Here is a 14727-nt window from a genome sequence, read left to right as displayed (position 1 = left end):
TTTTGCTATCATTTTGCCAAACTTCTGTCTGGGGATTAGTCTTAACGCATTTTTTTTTTGTAAATCAGATCCACTGCATGAGTTTATTTTGGAAATGAAACAGGCTACGGTTATTGATGAATTTTAAAATGCTCATAAAGACTTGATCATATCAAAATCTTGTCTGTCCAGAGCGGGACCAGAGTTCATGCAAATTTGCTACACTACTTAATGATAGTCGTAGTTTGAAAATGAAAATATCTACGTCTGAATCCAATCTAAACAAGACTATCCGCCCACTACGTGCATGTATCACTATTCGCTAGCCATGCAGGGAAAACTGAGGCGCTCAGGCGAAGCAATTATTGTTTATCGATCGATCCGGCCAGCTAGCTAGGGACGCGTTCGGCTAGGTGGGAGTTGAGTGTATTCGAAGGCTGGCTGTCACCGGTTGAAGGGTGTGAACAACACTCAAGCTCAATTTTCCCGCTGAACATTACAGGGATTTACGGACACTTCGACAGTTTCATATACATTTCTATGCAACATGGGGGACAATCAAGGACAAGGTAAGTTAAAAGAAACGCCAAGTAGTCGACTTTCCCCCTCTTATTCTTGTTAGAGGTGAGGAGTGTCGACAGAGTTTGGGACAGCTCAACGAAACCTGTAGCGGGGCGCGGTCGGCCTGGCGCGCTACCCACGTTCCGATACTCGTTGTGGACACTTCCGCACAAATAGCATCAGATTGGAACAGTTCTGACTCGTTGCGTATCATTATGCAGAATAGGAGTGACTAAGCCCTACCGACGAGGCTTTAGCTACTATCCGGCGTTTGAATGGGGTACACTCCATGCCAAAACGACTTTGCTCAAGTCACTGTGTATAAAATAAAAACCTTGAATGTGGAGATGTCTTATAACTGCAGTCTTGGTAGTCTTGCCCTTGTTGTTTGTCTACAGGTCTGGAAATCCATTTTAATAGTAACATTGATGTACATTGTAAAAAATTTTACTTGTAGTGCAGATAGCGCTGCCACTAGCAATCATAATTAATATTTTAGTAGTTTAGCAGGTTATTTTTTTAAAACTCACAGGGTGAAGTTCTGAGAACAGAATTGGCTGATTTTGCTCGTAGAAGCACGTCAGTTCAGGGTAGGGAAGTCTGCACCATTGGCATTGCATTGGGAGGTTTTGCTTTGAGTCGCTCATTTTTATGCTGTGAGAGTGTAGGGCCTATAGAGTTTACAGTATAGTGTAGATCTATTGTACAACAAGGTTTGCTACACTAGTACAGATAGGGATTTGTAAACTTTGTTCCTTGCAGACATTTGTATTTATATTGATGTACCAGTATGCTTTTTGCTTTAAACAACACATATGGAGGATATTATTATAAGTAAATGGAAATCAGTTGGTCAATCAGCTTTAATAAAGAGATGCAAGCTACATTGTACATAATTGTTAATACAACGAATGATCATGGTATTTACAATGTAGTCGTGGTGTTGAGGAATCTTTAACAATTTAAATGATTTAAATAGGAAATTACAATTCTTCAGCATCGGTAATGATGTTAACTTGCATTCATTTCAAACAAGAATGCAGGGCTTGATGTTGGAGTTGAATGAAACGTAAACACCATTCGTTTGTGTTAGATTCTTGATTTCTTACATGTGAACTTTTTGGGAAGTACTTGCACCACTGTTTTGGAGGAACTACTTATCAGTACTTGTGTGTCTGATTGACTGTCAGCAAAAATGCAGCCGAGGAATTTACTGGGCAGGCAGAACACCAGTAATATACAGCAATCAAACTCTTCTGGTGTAGTGAAGCATGCTGACTTCCAATAATTATTGAATGCATTTATTGGGGTATAGTATCTTATTGTTGCTGTTGTTTTAGTTTTAATGGCATGTATCACTCAAGATTGAGTATCCTGGTGTATCTATACAAGGAGCTTCATGATCTATAGGTAGTCTCTGTACTACCCTAGATAAAAGGAAGGTCGTGTTTTACACTTTCGTGAAAATGCCACAGAGCTGATGAACTCGGTCAGGTGTGTTACTCTTTTGTTGTGGTTGAAGACCATGAAAATGCAAAGGGGATATGGAGGATTAGTAATCCCAAATCACCAGCTTCAAGACATCCTTCACTAATCCCCCCCCCCCCCCCCCCCCCACCAAAGCAAACGAAACATGCTTGTACACCCTTGTAGATCTGTGGGCTTGTTGAACCATTCAAAGGCTATTTTAAAGGGATGGTATACTGGCGTATATGGTGGAGATGAGAATTGCGCTTTTAAATTCTTGTGAGATACCAGGAACCAGTTATGAAATATAATACAGAGCATACTACTCTGAGAGGATTTCAAAGTTGATTAGATGAAAATCGGTTTTGAAATGGCTGAGACATCCAAAAAACAGTAAAACAAAACGATCCTAATAAAGGGTTGGTCCCTGTGGGTCAGATTGCTCTGTTTTGAATATATCAGCCTTTTCAAAACCATTTGTCTATAAAAATGTCATCATATAAACATTAAATCCCTCTGGGAATTATTTGCTCTGTCATATTTCGTAAGAGGTTTTTCATTATTTTACAGTTTACCAAAAATCTTTAATAGAAACTTGAAATTAGATCTGAACCAAAACTATACAATCCCTTTAAAGATGGGATGTTTTTGTTTTGTTTATTTGTTTTACTTTGATAGATAGGCCAGAGCTTGCTTCAGTCTGTAGAGGAATATGATTCACAATCCAGCATTACTTTGCAGTATTATGCAATACTTTCATGTAGTTGTAGTTATGGAGCTGGCCTGTATTTCCTGGGAAGTGAAGTTCATCACATGTGATAAATTGTAGAGTAAGTGGAGGAGTTGATGACATTGATGTTACAAAGTCATCCTAAAGAGTTGTTTACACTTGATCATTATTACATGAAGCATAATACATGCATGTTGTATTGTATACATTTTAGTCATAGTGTTGCTTTGTCAGGCAAAAAAGATATGAACATATTTTGATGTACAATACCTTGTATCTGTTGAGTTTTTTTTTTTAATGCATAAATTGTAAGCTTAAATACACCTACATATTCCATAAACCATGACAAGCTTCATTGTTTCATTGTGGCTATTCCTCTTGTTGAGTGAGTCCAGCCAGTCAAATAAAAAATGTCAAGGTTAAACTCTGGCTGAGACAAAAGTGCACCAGTCTGATATAATATGATAGAGAATACAAAACCACAGAGGCCTGTGGGTGTGCTGAAACTGGTAATTTCCCCTTGAGAATGCTAACAGTTATGAGAATGAAGTGGACCTTTTATCTGGTATAGTCTCATACCAAATTCAAGTTAAGTACACTAGCTCTCATGAAAAGGGTAGAAATTCTAAAATTCTAAAGTTTCCATTAGAATAGGACCTGGAATATGAAAGTGTTTATTCAAAGGAATTTTAAATCTCATGTACTTTTCACTCGCAGAGTTACACTTAAAACTGGTGATATTTTCCCCAACCACATGGTGCATTGTATGCTAAATATAATACATACCTTTGAAATGATCAGTTCATGAACTCATAACCCTAAGCTCTGGTTTGTGCACAGTGAGTGTGGTGGTCAACAGGTGCATTTATCAACTCACTTCTAGTGCAGAATTAGAACTTCAAAAACATAGTTTGGGGCAGTTGGTAAATGCAAAGCTGTTTTGATAACTGGGTTTAATAGAAACAAGTTTCAGAAATACCAGAAAGAGTGTGATCAAAGTGTGATCTCAAACCCGTTTGATCCAGAAATGCATTTCTGTAGAAGCTATAACTGCTGAGTTACAATGTTTAGCAATGAAACAAAGAACTGATTGACATTTTAGTGAAGAGTTATGTGTAGGTTAATGGGATACTTATGATGCCATGACATCATTGCCCCATCTACACGTAATTTGCATATTAGATGTTTGCCACTAATAAACGTCACAGTTGTGTGAAGCATAAATGAAACTTAGCTATTCCATGCCATGTGATATCAGATTTAGTGAACCACCTAGTTTTTTTCTCTTGATTTTGTTCTGTAATATATACCTGTACCCAACCAGTTGAACATATTCACATGTTGTATACACTGTACATGTATACTGTACATTGGTGTATATCATGGCATTGCACTACTGTAGTACAGTGTAGTTGCTACTGTGTAAATTAGTGAAAGGTTCAAGGAGAAAGTTGTCAATGGAGGAAAAAAGTTGAAATAAAATATGAAGGACTCTGGATTGTGGCCTACTCAACAGAATACACTTTATTCATGAGGAAAAAGGTCGAGGGATAGAGTTTCTCAGGCAGGTGAGGGTGAGAGTATTTTGTCTGAAATGTGAGACATGGTACTTAAGTCTGTATACTGCTGTGTAATGAAATGTAGATCTCCAAACATCTTCGGCTGAGAATCAAAACGGCATTATTGCGTTTTATATATATATATTTTTTTTTTTGGGGGGGGGGGAGGGAGGGTATTGAGATATTGGTATCATGTTGTAGAGCTACATCTCATCCACTTATGGTGTAAGTTTTAAATTATTTTCATTTTCAGTAAATGTTAGAAATAAAAATCACAGGGGCACTATTTTATGTGATTTTTTTAGAACAATGCTATAGATATCAACCTACTTGTACTATTTGTACATTTTTGATCAGGTAGACTTGATTGTTTCGTTTTTATTCATGCTCAAATCATAGAATGGGACTGTGTCTCTCTGGTTCTCAGCTAATGGCATGAGAAATGAGCAGCTGATTCAGTCCTTGAGGTGCTAAAAACTAATATTTTGCCCTCTTATAATGTAGTTTGACAGAAGGGGTACATTTGTAGGAATAGTGTGTGTTCACTGAGCCCCAAATCCCTGGAAATCAAATTTGTGTATGACTAGAATACACACACACAAAAAAAAAATCTGTGATAGCCCCTGAAAGTATACATATATTTTGATAAATCAAATCTTTATAATGATTTAGCACTTGTGCTATGTCGCGTTTATAAGTTCTGTTCCGTTTAAAGGACAAGTTCACCTTCATAAACATAAGGATTGAGAGAATGTAGCAATATTAGTAGAACACATCATTGAAAGTTTGAGGAAAATCAGACAATCCGTTCAAAAGTTATGAATTTTTGAAGTTTTTGTGCAGTAACCGCTGGATGAGAAGACTACTCCAGTGTATGAATAACTTAGATGTCACATGCGTACAACAATATAAGGAAAATATAAAGAGAATTTCACAAAATGCCATCTTTTGAAAAAAGTACACATTCCCCTGACTCGTTACCGACAAATGTTATGGGTAATATTATTCCCCCTGCCTTTAGAAAGAGGCATGTCAAGAGCTCTTTTATTATACGAAAAAAGTGAAAATATGTTGAATTTTCTTTTACATTTTCTTTATACTGTTGTACGCATATGACTCACAAGCTGTAGTAGTCTCCTCATCCAGCAGTTCCAACACAAAAATGTTAAAAATGCATAACTTTTGCATCGATTGTCCAATTTTCCTCAAACTTTCACTGATGTGTTCTACTAATATTGTTGCATTCTCTCAATCCTTATGTTTATGAAGGTGAACTTGTCCTTCAAGTGCCAGCACTGATGTGTAGGCTACATACTACGCGTTCTAGCTAGATAAAAAAGTGTACACCTGTACATGTTTTTACGAAAAATATTGAGATTCCATGTCAGTAGCTTAGCTGATCACACACATGCATTGCATTTTGATATATCACTATCGTTCAAGACATATTTGGACAAAGATATTGATAACTGGATCATTTGATTGAAAGAATTAGGTGATCGACTAGTCTATTTCAAGTCGTTTTTGCTTTTGTATACTCTTTACAATCTGCATTTAAACCCAATAAATAAAAATCAGAGTGACAAAAAAATCAAATATTTTGCAGACGGCATGTCTCAAGTATATTCTACAAATCTAGCAAGCATAATATTAAGAGTATTGGTGGACTAAATCCAAAGGTAATTTGAGGTTTAAAAAAAAAAATCAGATGGGTCTCAAAGAGTCCTTTTAGTAGCTGAGGCTTGTCTCTGTCTTGCATGATGCCCTCTGCTTACCGTACTTCTCATGGACTGATTACAGTCAGAGGTCCTGTGATGAAGGCTAAAAGCACGAAGGGTAAGGAAGACTGCAGACTTTAACAATTTCGACAGCTGCATCATTCTATTCTTATTTGAGCAGTTGGTATCCATGATGACTGGTTGATGATAGTAGCGCTAATTAGGGGCCTTTCCAGGGGGTTTGACCGTACCACAGCTCTGAAAGAGGAAACTATAGCATTACTTTTATATCTAAAAGACTTCCATTTGCCAAAACCCAATGTCAAAATCTGAGGTTCTGATCTACATGTGCATGTACCCTGGTACAATATCAAAAGTAATGTACATCTGTAGGTCCTACCATACGTATACACTATGTTTTATTCATCCCCAAAATACTATTAAACATGGCCATGATGAGTGTACTGCCATGCATGTTGAACCTTTTGGATGTTCAGGGGAATAAATAACATGAATTTGCATTGGAATTGGTATTAAATTCGACAATCTCCATTGGCTAATCGAGTATGCACTGACATTTCATGTACATGTACGTTGTTGTCCCTTGTGCTTCTGAGAACACCGAGCCCCACAGTGTTGAATGAAGTGAGGGCATCTTCGAAATAGTGTACTTTGTTCAGGACTCACACAAAAATTTCATTTAGTGGATGAATGTATGAATGTACGAATTTATTAATGAATAAATGAATATAAATGAATATTAAAATGAATAAATGAATATAAAAGCCCCACAGTGTTGTACGAAGTGAGGGCATCTATTTTGCACCTCACACACACACACACAAAAACTTGAATTAGTGGATGAATGCATTCATGAGTGTATGAATATGAATGTACAACTGTATGAATAATTATGAATAAATGAATAAATGAATAATTCATGATAATAAAACCAGCTCCCTCCTTTCTGGTCTTCTCTTTGCAGCGGAGCAGATGCAGCAGAAGTTGCGGCAGGGGACGAGGTTCACCAAGATCTCACCAAACAGCACCAAGAAGCACACACGCACATTTGTGCTCACCGATGATGCCTCCGCTCTCTGTTACACTCCGTCCAAGAAGGCTGCGCACAAGGCGCAAGGTAAGGCATAGATTTTCATGCCCATGTATCTCAGGTTTTAATATGAATTTCTATCATCAAGTGCTGTATGGAAATGAGGACTTGTTCTCTGTAATTATTATTCATTCTTTTATTTTATGGGGGGGGGGCATCAAAGCAGCTTTACGTAGTTTACAATGGGTATTTAGTTAGTCGTCTAAATTCAATTACAAATGTAACACAAAATATTAGAAATTTTATTAGCGCAAAAATAAGCAAAGAAAATGGGATTCCATGAGGATTCGAACCCGGGACTCCCGGATTGTTATCCCTGCGCTCTACCGACTGAGCTATAGAAAGCCCAGGTAGTTCAGTGTTCGTCCCAGAAAAGACAGCACTCGTATGAAAACAAGCAGCGATTGTCGCCTCCCTTGTCTGCGGGACATGCAGTCATCATGCTCTGGGCGTCTATTTGCCTATTCATATGGAGACAGGAAGGCGTGCTTCAAGTACTTACGCATACTTGGGTATGTGGGACAATGCACTTTGACGATTTTGTTTCTATAACACAGGAATCAAGTTTTTAAGTGATATTTGATTATAGCGCTATGATCCCTCAATGACTGTTTTAAAATTATAATTACTGTGCACTATTGCACTTCAGATCTATCTGTTGGTTAATACAAAAAATTATGAACAAATTTTGTAATGCTACCAGAAACACTAGAGGCACACAATTTTGTATACAAAGTAGTAAAAGTTGATCAATGTCTCTTTAATATTGTCTTTAAGGCTCCAGACTCTGATGTGTAACTTAGCATGGAAGTTAACCTAGTATGGACAACTACAACACTGTAGATACCATAGAAGCATCTCTTAGGAATTAGAGGCTCTTTACAGTCCCGCTGTTGAATAGAAAACAAGGGTAAAATTGGACCCTAAATTTGTGACCCATTCAAGCGTGCTTTTAGGAGTGGCATTGTGTGTAGGAGGGGAAGTAGATATCCCATAGCACACATTACAAGAGATTCATCAGATTAACCCAAATTTTGGCAAATGCTTCAAAGTTTATATACCGCTTGGAATGCCTATCTCTCGGCTCACTCAGGCAGAGTTACATGAGGTCGAAAAGCGTGAATTTAAAGTCAGCATATTCACTATTTCATTGAATATAAATACAATACCTTTTGTAATAATATTTAAATCTCTACATACATTGTATGTATAGAAAAAAAAAAAGCTACTATTGAAACAAGTCCTGCTTATCCAACAGTGGAGTGAAATGGAGTTAAAAGGGCCCTGAGCTTTCAGTCTTAGCAGAATCTTTGCATTACATGTAGGCAAAATCTCTGTTCTAAAAGACACATTTTTGATCCCCAAATCCATTTGACAAATAGCAAATCTTTTAGTAAATCAAAAATGGCTAAAACTGAAGGTTGATCTTCCCCTGGCAAAGTGAAATGTGCTTGAGCTGAAAACTGTCATCTACTGACTTGTATACAGTACATTTATTTGCCATTTTGTTGGTGGGAAATGACAAGTGCATAGTGTTTCCTGAAAGTGCATGTATTCTTTGTTTGGTCACAGATGGTAACACTGATCAAAGAGTAGTCGGTTAGTGAAAAACCAACAACAAACATACAAACAAGCAAACATGAAATGAAGCCCTTATGTACTGTATTAAACCGTTTTAAGTCAGCAAATGCTCCTTTTTCCTATTCCATTTCTTTTTCAGCGGTATATGCCCAGTACAGTCACCAACAAAAATGTTGAGAAAAGGAAATAAGTCCTTTGGGTTCTTTCCTGAGCAGCTGACTGTTTGAAGCTTTGACTCATTCTCTTCATTGCTACTTTTTAATGGTGTACAAAATGTATTGGCTTGTTGCGTATGGAAATACAAAAGTACCTGGTACTGTGTGCCCGGATGATAAGAAATGTGTGCATGTTTAATGGGTGTTGATGAAGGTATTCTCTGAGATACAATAGTGTAGTAACAGATGCTCCTTTAAAAAAACATCTAGAGATCAGCAAAGATTGCTGAAACAATTGAATTTGATTAGTAAAATCACTGAAAAAGATTAACTCAAATTTCGTGTTCTTATTGCATTGTCCCACACATTGACATCTGCCAAGTAGAATGTTAAGTGCACAGTGTGTCAGTGCCATTTTGGTATGGTCATTTTTGGCCCAAATTCCCTACTATATTCCTATTTGACCACATTTCAAAGGATCTTTGATGTATTTCAGATTTATATTTATGCACTAGAATGAAATTTTCATTCACCCTTAATCTGTTTGAAATGAAAGTCATCAGTATCTAAATACATTGTACATGTATTACAAAATAAGTAAAGAAAAATGAACATCAAAATGGTGGTATGTTATGTTGAATATAAAACTACTACAGTGTACATGATGCTCTTCACTACAACAATGCACAATGTGGTGCTGTTATTATCATAAGGTACTTGTGTACTGTGGTACCAAAAGTTGCCTTGAAGATTATGTTTGGGCAGATCTTTGTATTATGGCAGATTGTGTGAATGTCTACTTGATGCACTTTGTAGGGTTTACTGTAAAATATGCACCAGAGAATGGAAGGAAAAAGAAATGCTGGGGGAAAAAAAATAGAGTGGGATTGAAATTCAGTTCTACATCTTGTATGCTGTATGCAAAGTGCATGTTGAGGAGTCAAAAAATACCCTGACTGTCTGACTGTGTTTGTTTGTTGAAGGCAGTGTGTACAATGTCTGGAATGTGTCATAAAAGTGTAGGTGTATTCAATGCATGTTCAAACCAAATATGAATCACTGATTTTGTTCGCTGATATGTAGACCTACAGTTTGTACAGAGATAGGCAGGACTAATGATGCAATTGAGCTTAATTACAGGTATGCAAGTATGCTAGATGATTGAAACACGTACAATGTAGGCAACCTAATTATCTACTGGCCCACGCGAACTGTGCAGCAACCCTGTAATTATTTGCATTGTGATATACCGAATTATGGAGGTAGGCTTCTTGAAGGCTTGGCTTTTGAAACCACTAAGAATAAAAATATCTTTCTTAAAAGATCCCACAATTACCAGAGTCCAGAGAGATCAAATTTTCTTAAATTGCAGAAAGCTGGTGTAACTTGATTGGTGTCAAGTGGATCGAAGTGCTAATATGCAATTTACTGTACTTGCCCACATACAGTTGTATATTTTTATCAGTCTAGAAGGCTTGTGTAGTACATTATACAGTACTTACATGTGTTGTGCGCAATGAAACCTTGATTCTAAAAGTACCGGTATCAGTGATATCATTGAGAATGATTGATCTACAATGATTCTATCACTTAATCTTGTACACATACTGCTTTCAGGCTGATATGTATCATGAGTGCTGATGATCGAAAAAACTTGTATCATTCTACAGGCAATGATAAACTGAAAAGCTTCAATTTGCTATCATAGGTAGTTTCTGAAATTTGTGATTTAAATTCATGGTTCAAATTAATTCTTGGACCAGAACAAACATGATATTAGTGGTAAAGTATATGTGCCTACATTACATTTCTGTGAGTATCAATGTGCATTCAGCATTGTATCTCGTGTACTTGCACAATGTTTCATGGACATTAAAGGACAAGTTCACCTTCATATACAATAAGGTAAATGCAGCAATAATAGTGGAACACATGAGTGAAAGTTTGAGGAAAGTCAGACAATCCGTTCAAAAATTACAATTTTATTTTTTTTTTGCACAGTCACAGCTGGATAAGAAAACTACTTTCAGCTTATGTGTGTAGAACGATACAAGGAGAATGCAAAGAGACTTTATCTTTACATCTTTAAAATCTTTACATTCCCTTGACTTTTTTGTAGTGAAATATGAACATAAGAGTTTGGGAAAAGTTTTTTCTGACACCAAACTGCATTCTGCGTCTAAATTTGATAGAAATTTGAAGGTACAGTTTGTACTGTCGCAAAGAAAGAAAGAGATAGATAGATTGATTGATAGAGAAAGAAAGAGATCTATGATAGATAGATACAGTGTACATGCAGATACATAAGCTGTAGATAGATAGATTTAGAGAGAGGGTTACAGCTAAATATTGTAGATGCACATGTGCACCTTTAGACCAGTAACAAACTGTGGTATTTAACCTCATCAGCATTGCATTGATCAGGAAATGACTTGTCACGGATTGCGGAACTAGCCCAGTGTGAATTGTACCACATGTATCAAGGTATTACAGTACCACAAGGCTTTGGCTGGAGTCCTGCACAATTGTACACCAGTAAGATGTAACTGCATCTCGTATTATGTCTATGAACATACAGGTGTACTGCTGTAATTGAGTGTAAAAGCTGTTATTTTCATGTACAGTATTTTCATGAATGTGGACATCACAGACATTTTCCAGAGATGCTGTTTTCGTAATTCGACACCAAAGCTACAGCTGTATCATACTGCCTACATTAGTAAATTGATTGCAAGCAAGATTAGATGGCGATGTTATTTTCATAAGTGTCATTCAAAATTTGTGGCCCAATAGTGATTCACAAAACTTGTAAAAATAACAGCTTTTACGGTACAATGTACACCAACACTGTACCGTCATTTCTGGGGTGATTCATAAGAATGCCCTGATGTTACAGATATTTTTTTGCAATGCCTTCATATTGTTACACTTGTACTTACAAATGTACATATACCCACAGTCATGATTTTATAGGGGGCATTACATACTGTACATGTAGTACATCCTCTGTCCGAAACTCACTAGCACAGGTTTAAAGGCATAATTTACCATAATGCAGATGAAACAAGAACCCAGCATTAGTACTTCAAAATAGTTCTAAAATGTGAGTTAGGGATAGAAACAACCAATGTAAAAGTTTGAAGTAGTATAATCGATATTAAGTATTATTAAGTATGCAAAATGTGAACAATAGTTGTAATAAAAATGTTTCCAAACTCAACCGTCTACAGTTACGGTTTAATGATAAAAAATAACTCCTTATATTTTAGGTTTTATTGCAAAAATTTTATATGGTACATTGTAGGATGTTTTGTGATACAACTGACCTACACATGATGTATGCATCAAAAGACATCTTGAACCTTTCTCTTTAAAATCACTGCTCCCAAAGGTAAACAGGACCTTTAACAGTGCTCCACTAGGGTGGGGCATAGGATTTAGATGAGAGCCATGGCCTAATTACCATGGCACTGGACACAAACACACTAAGGGGTATGATTAGGTGCCTTTAATATCTAATTGCATTCCTCAGATTCCAAGGGTGTTGTTTTCATTTCCATTGTTTCTCTCCACTCTGTGATTGTTTGTAATGTGATGATAATGGATGCACCTTTATTGACCAGTCTTAAGGTGTGTCCGCCAGTACAGATAATTGAATTTCAATATTTACAATGTACCAAAGTGAGGTTTCTATCCAATTTAGAGAAGCTTCTAATCAAATGTATAAAAACTAGGGCCTATAGATAAACTTGTCTTTTATAGTAATAAAGACATTATTTACCATTTGCAAATGAAACAAAAACCCAGCTTTAGGGCTTCAAAATAGTTCTAAAATATGAGTAAAATAGTTCTAAAATATGAGTTGGGGATAGAAACAATCCATGTTAAAGTCTTAATCAGTATTATTGTTCTGTAAAATGTGAACAATAGTTATCATAAAATTGTTTCTAGAATAAAACATCTACAGTTATGATTTGTTGAGAAAAATAGTGATATCTTCTAATATTTTCAGTTTTATTGCAAAATTTACATATGGTAGGACATGTGATACAACTGACCTACACATATATGCATCAGATGTGATAAGGTGTACATTTTTTTAAATCACTGTTCCCAATGATAAACAGTTCCTTTAAAGGGACCCTAAACCCAGAGAGCAATGTGGATTGAGTAAAAGCAGTAACATAAAGTCAAACACGTCAGTCAAAGTTTGAGGAAAATCGGACAATCGATGCAACACCCCCCCCCCCCCCCCCCAAAAAAAAAAAAAAAAAAAAAAAATGAATTTTTAAAGTTTTGGTGTTGGAACCACTGGATGAGGAGACTACTAGAGGTTATGTAAATGACATACGTGTATGTGTGGACAACAATATAAAGAAAATATCTTAACGGGAATTCACTTTTCTTGCATAATGAAATGAGCACTTGACTGACCGCTTTCAGAAAGCAGCCTGGGGAATAATTGCTATTCACCTTTACATTTATGCCAGGATCGAGTTGATGAATTGTGTAATTTTCGTGAAAAATGAATTTTGTGGAATTCCCTAAGTTATATTATAATTCCCTTTATTCCTAACTTTGCATCAATTGTCTGATTTTCCTCAAACTTTCACTGATATGTCCTACTATTGTTGCTGCCTTCACTCAATCCACAAACTTCTCTTTGGGTTTGAGTTTCCTATAAAGAGATGCTTAGGTTTGGAGTCTGTACAAGGTTCAGCTTCTAAACCACCGACGTCTTGAAGTGTATAGATCCTACATAAATGGACACTATATACAACGTAGTATACTGTATACGCCGAATATTTCGCGAGGTTTTTATTTTCGTGAATTTCGTGAGTCAGGTGCTATTCGTGAAATTAAAGACACATGAAAGTATTGACTCTGATCCTGATTTGGATGTGATGTACGCATGTACATGTCTCCGTTTAGGACAGGACTCCGTGATCGCGAATTTAACTACTCGCGAAATTGTCGGGAATTCCCAATTCGCGAAAATGTAGACTCGCGAAATATATGGCGTATACAGTAGTAGGTGGCAGTTGGCAATAACTTTAATAGCCTGCATGGATGGCTCTTTGTAGGCCCAGGAGTGGGAAGGTCATTGTACGAGGATTATCAGCTTAGCTGGAACCAATTCATAGATCAGTCCCGAACTGTCCAACTTCAGGAGAAAATCTACCAAAATATTCCCAATCAGTCTTCATTGTTGGTATTCCGTTCTGGAACTTGTGTGTTGTACATGTACAATTGTACTCCGTACTGTATGCTGTGTTTATAGCATAAAGTGATCCAAACTGGGCTCACCCAAGCATGCGTAAGTTGGGCGTGTCAGTAATTGGGAGGTTCGGCGAACCAGTATTTGCTATCTGTGATACTAGATAAAAACAAAGCATACAATGTAGATAATACCTGCCTTCAAAGCTTCGTCTATAGGCACATTTTATGGGTGCCAGCCATAAGTTTCTCACAACTTGGGTCTTCAGGAAAACATATCATGTATTGTACATATTTGTGAAAACAAATTAAGAAGAGAGAAGTTTACATTATGTGTGCTTGATTGAATGGGCAAATATTGTATTTCTTACACTACCAACAGTGAAATGTTGATTGAGGACGGATTGATTTTGCTACAATACGCATTTCCCATAGACACCTGCCTGAGTATGCTCGATCAGGACTCATCCTCAACGGATTAAACTCATTCCTCTGAATTACAGTCAATATCCATGCACCTAGCATGAAATTCATATTTTGCAGATTATATATGAAAGATTGTCACGTTTACTTCGTAGAAATGCACTTTTCAAAGAAAATGTCTATAGTGAATTTACATACAGCTGTAATACAGCACAGTACTTTGATT

The 14727-nt window shown here is 36.6% G+C and overlaps 1 protein-coding gene across 1 annotated transcript in view; it reads left to right on the top strand.

The window, feature by feature from the left end:
• Positions 1–409: 409 nt before the first annotated feature.
• The window catches only part of LOC139745253 (1-phosphatidylinositol 4,5-bisphosphate phosphodiesterase delta-4-like), a 74606-nt gene continuing 60288 nt past the window's right edge, over positions 410–14727 (top strand). The window contains exons 1-2 of the mRNA XM_071655655.1: positions 410–548; positions 7000–7152. Coding sequence (XP_071511756.1) covers positions 527–548; positions 7000–7152 — 175 coding nt within the window. The 5' untranslated portion in view covers positions 410–526. The remainder of the gene's footprint in view (positions 549–6999; positions 7153–14727) is intronic.

This window comes from Diadema antillarum, unplaced genomic scaffold (genome assembly GCF_040938485.1).
Source record: "Diadema antillarum isolate AM-2024a unplaced genomic scaffold, OU_Dant_1.0 seq00001245_RagTag, whole genome shotgun sequence".
NCBI lineage: Eukaryota > Metazoa > Echinodermata > Echinoidea > Diadematoida > Diadematidae > Diadema > Diadema antillarum.
This window is presented reverse-complemented; position numbering and strand designations above follow the sequence as displayed.